This window comes from Salvelinus namaycush, chromosome 15 (genome assembly GCF_016432855.1).
Source record: "Salvelinus namaycush isolate Seneca chromosome 15, SaNama_1.0, whole genome shotgun sequence".
Lineage (NCBI taxonomy): Eukaryota > Metazoa > Chordata > Actinopteri > Salmoniformes > Salmonidae > Salvelinus > Salvelinus namaycush.
This window is the reverse complement of record NC_052321.1, coordinates 19,293,128-19,304,478: the sequence shown is the minus strand read 5'-3', so window position 1 is coordinate 19,304,478 and position 11,351 is coordinate 19,293,128. Positions and strand designations below refer to the sequence as shown.

At 47.8% G+C, this 11,351-nt stretch overlaps 1 protein-coding gene across 1 annotated transcript in view; it reads right to left on the bottom strand.

Annotated features, from left to right (window-relative positions):
• Positions 1-11,351, bottom strand: part of LOC120060275 (runt-related transcription factor 3-like) — a 53,096-nt gene that overhangs the window by 17,715 nt on the left and 24,030 nt on the right. Inside the window, exon 4 of the mRNA XM_039009456.1 lies at positions 11,103-11,267. Within this exon, the coding sequence (XP_038865384.1) occupies positions 11,103-11,267 (165 nt within the window). The remainder of the gene's footprint in view (positions 1-11,102; positions 11,268-11,351) is intronic.

The window sequence follows — 11,351 nt, the reverse complement described above, 5'->3', positions numbered from 1 at the left end:
GAAGGAGAGAGAGAGAGAGAGAGAGAGAGAGAGAGAGAGAGAGAGAGAGAGAGAGAGAGAGAGAGAGACAGAGAAGGAGAGAGAGAGACAGAGAAGGAGAGAGAGAGACAGAGAGAGACAGAGGGAGAGAGAGAGAGAAGGAGAGAGAGACAGAGAGAGACAGAGAAGGAGAGAGAGAGAGAGAGAGAGAGAGACAGAGAGAGACAGAGGAGAGAGGGAGAGACAGAGAAGGAGAGAGAGAGAGACAGAGAGAGAGAGACAGAGAGAGACAGAGAAGGAGAGAGAGAGAGACAGAGAGAGACAGAGAAGGAGAGAGAGAGACAGAGAGAGACAGAGAAGGAGAGAGAGAGAGACAGAGAGAGACAGAGAAGGAGAGAGAGAGAGACAGAGAGAGACAGAGAGAGGGAGAGACAGAGAAGGAGAGAGAGAGAGAGACAGAGAATGAGAGAGAGAGAGAGACACACAGAGAGAGACAGAGAAGGAGAGAGAGAGTGAGAGGGGAGGAACATGGCCTTGGCTCAGATATGTGGGACATTTTATATGTCTTTTGAGCCCTCACTTAACATGAGTAAAAACAAACACATTGGCTGAAAAGTCCTATGTTCTATTTGAGAGCCCACCACCCACCCTCCTTCCCTTTCCCCTCTCCTCAGATTCAATAGAGACTGCTCATTGCACACATGTAGTGGCTGTAATTGCTGAAATGTAATACTGGACCCGGCTCTGATGTTAAATTATAACTAACACAAACAGTTGAGTCTGGTAAAAAAACTTGCTTTCCCTTCTCTTTTTCTTTTGACTGTGGAGAGATGGCTTCAAAAGAGAATATTTTTTTATTGGAGAACAAAAAACATTTTCAGTTTGAGTAATTCATCCTAAGGTCAAAAAAATAGAGTGACCACAATTGCAGCTCTTAGGCACCGTAACAAAGAAACTCCATGGTTGCCTTTGACATATTATGTAAATACAGCACTGTAAAAGTAAAACGGAATCACTCGTCGCTGGTCTGGATTCCCGCTAGTTTTGGTTGCGTTTGGCCATAGAGCTCCTTTCCTGTACGGGTTTGGCACAGACCAGCATGCATTGATGCCCAAATGGAGCTTGTAGCCAACAGCCTTTCTACCAGGCTCACAGCATGGTCACCTCTCTCTGGTCTTGTCCTGACAGATAGTCAACGACCCACAGACCAACACAACTACCCAGTAACCACATCTGCTACTTCCAAACAGAGACATGGCCTTGCTATCTATAAGCATGTGCAATTTGCCTGGTTGCCTGCTCCATGCTTGTTGTGTCTCACAGTGACTCTTTGTTGGTTCTAATTGGTTGATCATGTCCTGCTGGCTGTTAGAGTGGGTTTGAGGCTTGAGCTAGACACAGATCCAGATTACCCAACTCCACATTCTAACATTTACCATTAGGAGGATTAAATCAAATCTGACACTGGACCAGCGGTTAAGGGCTCTGGGTCTGATCAGGGCTGTTAGTGATAGAGACTGGCGCAGGCGTTTGCTTAGGGGGCCAGCCATCTTGTTTATGTGGAGTAAACAGTGTGGTCCCTGTGGACAAGAGAGGAGGGGTAGGGCCTCCCTATAGCTAGCAGGATTTTCACAACCAGAGAGAATCCAGGATAGATTCAGCTGTTTGACATTTCACCACAGTACAGCTGCAGATATGTGCCAGAGGAACAGTTTTGATGTACTGGAGGAGTACTTCACAGCATCTCCTGTAACCACCAGTAAATGGTTTTCTTGTAACATATCACATATATACATTTCCCAGGTGTAATGGCTTAGCATGCCAACTTGTGAATCATACTGTACATTCTATGAAGCATAATGAGAAGCTTCTTGTATTATCTTAGCCTTGATTTAATGTGAGGTGAGGTTACCATAACCCCAGAACTACAGTGTCCTGGCATGCTGACATGCCAGTCTTTAGAGGGGTCTTAACAGGGTGCTGAGATGGGATCGTCCTGGGCAGCATGGAGGTGGTCCTTTGTTTCCTGCTCTGCTAGAATCATTAAGACTAGATCCCTCATCGGGGTGAGAGCATTAATACAACCAGAGTGTGTTTTATCACTCACAGCCATCACACACACACCTCCTCAGCAACGCAGGTTTCTTGGGCCCTCATCAAAGCAGCGAGCACTTGACTAGATGGCGGAAAGTTATGCTAGTATCTGATATTCATCCAGTTAGGAACGCAGGTGTTGGAACAAATAGCATGTTAAATGATACCACCTCAAAAGGCAAAATACTTTGTATTCAACGATTAAATTGCCACTGTCTTTTTTTTCTTCTAAAAACACATTTAAGTTAAAAGAACAGCTTTGGTCTGGGAAGCTTATTAAAGCAGCCTGAGGCTGGTTAAGTGTGCCTCCTTTAGAAAAGAGAATGAGGAAAACTGGAATCTCTATGATTATTTCTGAAATCTAATATACTTTCCATTTAATCTTAACATCTTCAACATCTTTGCCTGTGTGGTTTAACTGGTAAAAACTGTAGACAATATACACAGGGTGCTTTAAGGAGATGGACAGCATTCTCTGAATATCATTAGAACACACACACACACACACACACACACACACACACACACACACACACACACACACACACACACACACACACACACACACACACACACACACACACACACACACACACACACACACACACACACACATTTAGAAAACCAGAATAAAATGGTAATCCCACACGATTGTCTGAGTGTGAGATTTGCTTGACTGCTCTGGCAGAGCCACACACACACAGCTCCCCACATGTCCTCCCGTAGGATCATTCTTCACATCTAGCAGGCTCACCTGTGGCCATGGCTGAACAAAAACAAGTGGTGAGCCGAGCGCTGGAATCCTGTCACTGCATGTGCTGTAATGAGCTCTTAATGATCCTGTCTGTCTGGAGCGCTAGCAGAGCTTGCAACATTGGCACGTAACTTTGTGTGTGTGTGTGTATTCTGTATGTGTGTGTGTGTACGTCTGAGGAACCAGGGCAGCGTTTAGCAGACGTCTCAAAAGTGTTATGTTGACAACAAAACTCAGACACTATTTCCTGGCTCAGAAAACTATATGAAGCAATGGGCTTTAGCAGGAGATTACATTGTATCTTTTCCTGTTGTTGTCGGCTGTAAACTCTGGGTTTCTGTGTAGATAATAGAAAACATATTTAGCAATCAGAAGATGAGAATCCATTTCATTCTAAAGTGTTGACCGCTCATTTTTACCCAGTGATTCTCAAACAAACAGATCCAGGACTAAATGTATCTGTAAGATACAAGTCTTTCTGCGATGGCTGCCAAAAGCAGAGGTGTGTCGTGTTTATAAACATCTCTGTATTACCAAGGGACTATTTTAGTTGGAGCTCGGTTTGTATTAGTGTGTTGTCTAAGCATGACTACTATACATTCTGTACATGGCCATGCCCAGTGATCTGTGTCATAGTGTACAGTACATTGGCGGCAGGTAGCCTAGTGGCTAGTAATCGAAAGGTCGCTGGTTTGAATCCCCGAGCCGACTAAGTGAAAAATATGCTGATGTGCCCATGAGCAAGGCACTTAACACTAATTACTCCTGTAAGTCGCTCTGGATAAGAGCGTCTGCTAAATGAACAAAAAGTGTAAATGTAAGGTACATATAAGCCTAGGTAGACAAGGGGAGGGAAAACATCTCTCCACTGTTATTTGATTATTTTAGCATTAGCCCTGAGCTACACAGTCATGGTGGTAATACCAGAGATTAAGGTGTGTGTGATTGTACAGTCCTCCCCTCCTTGTGTCTACACACACACGAACGCACGCACACGCACACGCACACAAACACACACACTTCAGAGAGGGCCTCTAGCCCCTGGCGGGTGTTGTGTGGAATCAGTTTGGAGCTCTATGCATCTCATCCCTGGCAGCTCTGAGCCGCATGAATCTGGTGTGTCTGTGCTGAAAGAGTGTGTGCATCCATTGTGTGTGTGTTGTATTGGTGCAGGCCTTTGAGATCTGACATGCTTATAAAGATCTGCACTGATCCCCCTGCAGCTAGGCAGACGAGTGCAGAGCACAGAGCCTTTCTTCACTTGCCATCTCACTACTGTCTGCACACCTGTCCTGCTAGACAGGAAGTATTTGGAGATATTTAGCAAGCCCTTATGGATACTGTGCCGTGAAAAAGTATTTGCCCCCTTTATAATTTTCTCTACTTTTGCATATTTTTTTACACAAAATGTTATCAGATCTTCAACCAAAACCTAATATTAGATAAAGGGAACCTCAGTGAACAAAAAACACAAACTTATTTCATTAAATAAATAAAATAAATAAATATAATTTTATTTTGTTATTTGTAAACTCATGTTCCCTTCATCTAATACAGTGGTGTAAAGTACTTAAGAAAAAATACTTAAAGTACTAATTAAGTAGTTTGTTTTGGTATTTGTACTTAACTTTACACATTTTTTTTGGACTACTTTTACTTTTACTTCACTATATTCCTAACGAAAATCATGTACTTTTTACTCCATACATTTTCCCTGACACCCAAAAGTACTCATTACATTTTGAATGCTTAGCAGGACAGGAAAAGTGTCCAATGAACATCCCTACTGCCTCTGATCTGGAGGACTCACTAAACACAAATATTTTCTTTGCTTGTTTTACCTTTATTTAACTAGGCAAGTCAGTTAAGAACAAATCCTTATTTTCAATGATGGCCTAGGAACAGTGGGTTAACTGCCTTGTTCAGGGGCAGAACCACAGATTTTTACCTTGTCAGCTCAGGGATTCAATCTTGCAACCTTTCGGTTACAAGTCCAACGCTCTAACCACTAGGCTACCTGCCTAGTGAGTGTAGGAGTGTGCCCCTGGAATTGTGGCCTCTGGTTTGCTTTATATAAGGAATTTGAAAGGATTTTTACTATTACTTTTGATAGTTCAGTATATTTGAGAAATTACATTTACTTTTTACCCCTTTTTTATGATATCCAATTGGTAGTTTCAGTCTTGTCCCATCGCTGCAACTCCCGTACGGACTCGGGAGTTGGCGAAGGTCGAGAGAGACGTAGGTCGAGAGCCATGCGTCCTCTGAAACAAGACCCTGCCAAGCCGCACTGCTTCTTGACACACTGCTCACTTAACCCGGAAGCCAGCCGCACCAATGTGTTGGAGGAAACACCGTCCAACTGGCGACACGAGTTAGCATGCATCCGGCCTGCCACAAGGACTCACTAGAGCGTGATGGGACAAGGATTTTTGATACTTAAGTATATTAAAAATCAAATACTTTTAGACTTTTACTCAAGTAGTACTTTACTGGGTGACTTTCACTTTTACTTGAGTCATTTTCTATTAAGGTATCTTTACTTTTACTCAAGTGTGACAATTGAATACTTTTTACACCACTGATCTAATATTAGGTTTTGATTGAAGATCTGATATCATTCAGTATAAAAAAATATGCAAAAATAGAGAAAATCAGAAAGGGGGCAAATACTTTTTAACGGCACAGTAAGTCCCTCTGGATAAGCTTACCTGCCAGGGCCGTTCCAATGGCAGACAACATGCATTAAAGTGCAGAACACAAACTTTAAACCATCAAGAAATGTGTAACAGTAGTACTGTCTTTAGTTGTATAGATGCTAACTACTCATGGTCTTACTGGTCCATGGCACTGGCAGATGAGGTTCCTTGGAGGAGAGCAGGGTGCTGCAGAGTTGTTTAAGCTCAGCTACACTACATGACCAAAAGTATGTGGACACCTGCTCGTTGAACATCTCATTCCAAAATCATGGGCATTACTATGGAGTTAGTCCCCACTTTGCTGCTATAACAGCCTCCACTCTTCTGGGAAGGCTTCCCATTAGATGTTGGAACATTGCTGCGGGGACTTGCTTCCATTCAGCCATAAGAGCATTAGTGAGGTCGGCACTGATGTTGGGCGATTAGGCCTGGCTCGCAGTCGGCGTTCCGATTCATCCCAAAGGTGTTCAATGGGGTTGAGGTCAGGGCTCTGTGCAGGCCAGTCAAATTCTTCCATACCGATCTCGACAAACCATTTCTGTATGGTCCTAGCTTTTTTCACTGGGGGCATTGTCATGCTGAAACAGGAAAGGGCCTTCCCCAAACTGTTGCCACAAAGTTGGAAGCACAGAATGTCATTGTATGCTGTAGCTTTAAGATTTCCCTTCACTAGATCTAACGGGTCTAGCCCAAACCATGAAAAACAGCCCCAGACCATTATTCCTCCTCCACCAAACTTTAAAGTTGGCACTATCTATTGGGGCAGGTAGCATCCGCCAAACCCTGATTCGTCCATCAGACTGCCAGATGGTGAAGCGTTATTCATCACTCAAGAGAACGTGTTTCCACTGCTCCAGAGTCCAATGGCAACGATTTTTACACCCCAATTCATGAAGCTCCTGGCGAACAGTTATTGTGCCGGCGTTGCTTCCAGAGGCAGTTTGGAACTCAGTAGTGAGTGTTGCAAACGATGACAGACAGTTTTTACGCGCTATGCACTTCAGCACTCGGCGGTCCCGTTCTGTGAGCTTGTGTGGCTTCACTTCATGGCTGAGCCGTTGTTGCTCCTAGACGTTTCAGAACTTAGTCGACCGGGGCAGCTCTAGCAGGGCAGAAATTTTATGAACTGATTTGTTGGAAAGGTGGCATCCTATAACAGTGCCACATTGAATGTCACTGAGCTCTTCAGTTAAGCCATTCTACTGCCAATGTGTGTCTATGGAAATGCAGAATCCAGTCATTTGAAGGGGTGTCCAAATACTTTTGTATATATAGTGTATCTAGGTTACAGTGGTGAGTCAGAAGTACAAGGCTAAACCCCATGTACCGAGAAATACACTTCCACCCACAGAGAGCAAAACACTCCTAAACACCTTTACAACACACTGATATAGGCTCATTAACTGGGAAGGAGCCTCAGTCTGTCTGTCAGCCTTAACCCCCTGCATGGGAACTAGGGAGTGGGTGAGAGAGGACAGTGTGTGTGTGTCTGTGTGTGTGTCTGTGTGCATATGTGTGTGTATATTAGTGTTTTGTCTGCACACTTCCAGACATGCCATCATGTTCAGAACCTCTGACATATGTCTGTGAGCGAACCTCCACCCACGTACCCCCTTTCCCATTACACACACACACACACACACACACACACACACACACACACACACACACACACACACACACACACACACACACACACACACACACACACACACACACACACACACACACACACACACACACACACACACACACACACAATTCCCCTCCTCCCCACTGTCTCAACTGCAGATCTGCCCTGTTAGGCCAGTCAGTCTGAGACTGACGTGATTGCAGAGGTAACAGGTGGCTGTGAGATTCCTGAGGCTGTAGTGTGACGTGGTGAACCAGCTCCAGTGCTCCAGTCAGGCTGTTTGGCAGGGATCAGGGTTCCACCTAGCCCCAGACTGGACCATGCGTCCTGCTCTCTGCGGCCCCCGGGCCTCACCGACGCAGGGCATCCGGGGACAGAGCTGGCGTGAGTGAGCGGCCCCTGCCGGCCCCTGCCAGTACTGGACCCTCCCCCAGGTCTGGGCTCTCATATGAGCAGGGAGGGTTGCACTCAACCTGGGGCCTCAGCCTGCCACACAAAACTAACTCAACCTTGGGCCTCAGCCTGCCACATAAAACTAACTCAACCTGGGGCCTCAGCCTGCCACATAAAACTAACTCAACCTGGGGCCTCAGCCTGCCACATACAGACTAACTGAACCTGGGGACTCAGCCTGCCACATACAGACTAACTCAACCTGGGGCCTTAGCCTGCCACATAAAACTAACTCAACCTGGGGCCTCAGCCTGCCACATAAAACTAACTCAACCTGGGGCCTCAACCTGCCACATACAGACTAACTCAACCTGGGGCCTCAGCCTGCCACATACAGACTTACTCAACCCGGGGCCTCAGCCTGCCACATAAAACTAACTCAACCTGGGGCCTCAGCCTGCCACACAAAACTAACTCAACCTGGGGCCTCAGCCTGCCACACAAAACTAACTCAACCTTGGGCCTCAGCCTGCCACATAAAACTAGCTCAAACTGGGGCCTCAGCCTGCCACATAAAACTAACTCAACCTGGGGCCTCAGCCTGCCATATAAAACTAACTCAACCTGGGGCCTCAGCCTGCCACATAAAACTAACTCAACCTTGGGCCTCAGTCTGCCACACAAAACTAACTCAACCTTGGGCCTCAGCCTGCCACATAAAACTAACTCAACCTTGGGCCTCAGCCTGCCACATAAAACTAACTCAACCTTGGGCCTCAGCCTGCCACATAAAACTAACTCAACCTGGGGCCTCAGCCTGCCACATAAAACTAACTCAACCTTGGGCCTCAGCCTGCCACATAAAACTAACTCAACCTGGGGCCTCAGCCTGCCACATAAAACTAACTCAACCTTGGGCCTCAGCCTGCCACACAAAACTAACTCAACCTTGGGCCTCAGCCTGCCACACAAAACTAACTCAACCTTGGGCCTCAGCCTGCCACATAAAACTAGCTCAAACTGGGGCCTCAGCCTGCCACATAAAACTAACTCAACCTGGGGCCTCAGCCTGCCACATAAAACTAACTCAACCTGGGGCCTCAACCTGCCACATACAGACTAACTCAACCTGGGGCCTCAGCCTGCCACATACAGACTTACTCAACCCGGGGCCTCAGCCTGCCACATAAAACTAACTCAACATGGGGCCTCAGCCTGCCACATAAAACTAACTCAACCTGGGGCCTCAGCCTGCCACACAAAACTAACTCAACCTGGGGCCTCAGCCTGCCACACAAAACTAACTCAACCTTGGGCCTCAGCCTGCCACATAAAACTAGCTCAAACTGGGGCCTCAGCCTGCCACATAAAACTAACTCAACCTGGGGCCTCAGCCTGCCATATAAAACTAACTCAACCTGGGGCCTCAGCCTGCCACATAAAACTAACTCAACCTTGGGCCTCAGTCTGCCACACAAAACTAACTCAACCTTGGGCCTCAGCCTGCCACATAAAACTAACTCAACCTTGGGCCTCAGCCTGCCACATAAAACTAACTCAACCTTGGGCCTCAGCCTGCCACATAAAACTAACTCAACCTGGGGCCTCAGCCTGCCACATAAAACTAACTCAACCTGGGGCCTCAGCCTGCCACATAAAACTAACTCAACCTTGGGCCTCAGCCTGCCACATAAAACTAACTCAACCTGGGGCCTCAGCCTGCCACATAAAACTAACTCAACCTTGGGCCTCAGCCTGCCACACAAAACTAACTCAACCTTGGGCCTCAGCCTGCCACACAAAACTAACTCAACCTTGGGCCTCAGCCTGCCACATAAAACTAGCTCAACCTGGGGCCTCAGCCTGCCACATAAAACTAACTCAACCTGGGGCCTCAGCCTGCCACATAAAACTAACTCAACCTGGGGCCTCAGCCTGCCACATAAAACTAACTCAACCTGGGGCCTCAGCCTGCCACATACAGACTAACTGAACCTGGGGCCTCAGCCTGCCACATACAGACTAACTCAACCTGGGGCCTTAGCCTGCCACATAAAACTAACTCAACCTGGGGCCTCAGCCTGCCACATAAAACTAACTCAACCTGGGGCCTCAACCTGCCACATACAGACTAACTCAACCTGGGGCCTCAGCCTGCCACATACAGACTTACTCAACCCGGGGCCTCAGCCTGCCACATAAAACTAACTCAACATGGGGCCTCAGCCTGCCACATAAAACTAACTCAACCTGGGGCCTCAGCCTGCCACACAAAACTAACTCAACCTGGGGCCTCAGCCTGCCACACAAAACTAACTCAACCTTGGGCCTCAGCCTGCCACATAAAACTAGCTCAAACTGGGGCCTCAGCCTGCCACATAAAACTAACTCAACCTGGGGCCTCAGCCTGCCATATAAAACTAACTCAACCTGGGGCCTCAGCCTGCCACATACAGACTTACTCAACCTGGGGCCTCAGCCTGCCACATACAGACTTACTCAACCTGGGGCCTCAGCCTGCCACATACAGACTTACTCAACCTGGGGCCTCAGCCTGCCACATACAGACTTACTCAACCCGGGGCCTCAGCCTGCCACATACAGACTTACTCAACCTGGGGGCTCAGCCTGCCACATACAGACTTACTCAACCTGGGGCCTCAGCCTGCCACATACAGACTTACTCAACCTGGGGCCTCAGCCTGCCACATACAGACTTACTCAACCTGGGGCCTCAGCCTGCCACATACAGACTTACTCAACCTGGGGCCTCAGCCTGCCACATACAGACTTACTCAACCTGGGGCCTCAGCCTGCCACATACAGACTTACTCAACCTGGGGCCTCAGCCTGCCACATACAGACTTACTCAACCCGGGGCCTCAGCCTGCCACATACAGACTTACTCAACCCGGGGCCTCAGCCTGCCACATACAGACTTACTCAACCTGGGGCCTCAGCCTGCCACATACAGACTTACTCAACCTGGGGCCTCAGCCTGCCACATACAGACTTACTCAACCTGGGGCCTCAGCCTGCCACATACAGACTTACTCAACCTGGGGCCTCAGCCTGCCACATACAGACTTACTCAACCTGGGGCCTCAGCCTGCCACATACAGACTTACTCAACCTGGGGCCTCAGCCTGCCACATACAGACTTACTCAACCTGGGGCCTCAGCCTGCCACATACAGACTTACACAATCTGGGGCCTCAGCCTGCCACATACAGACTTACTCAACCTGGGGCCTCAGCCTGCCACATACAGACTTACTCAACCTGGGGCCTCAGCCTGCCACATACAGACTTACTCAACCTGGGGCCTCAGCCTGCCACATACAGACTTACTCAGCCCATAGAGATAAAGTTAGAGCAACACTGTCAATTCATTATGTGTCACAGTTAGGGAGAGGCATTTGTAGAGCAAACCTCTATACAGTACTGTAGCAGAACATGGAGTGTTTGTGATGAGTGAGCAGCTCTGAATTGGGACAGACAGAGTGAAAGAGTCAGTGTGATAGGGGTTCCTGTGTGGTCAGTGGTCCTACCTTGTATCTGGGACTGGGTGGAGGGCCCCAGGTGGCTCTGGTGCATGGGCCGGGGCTGGGGGTTACCAGGCCCCATCCTCAGGCTGGCCCGCTGGTAGCGCTCAATCTCTGTCAGCCTATCAGAGAACTGCATCTTCTGGGGATCCTCCAGCTTCACCCTGTGTCCTGAGGGAGGAAGAGAGAAGGACAGAGGGAGAGAAAAAGAGAGAGAGAGAGGAGACCCAAGTTACCACCTACACAGCCGGGAAA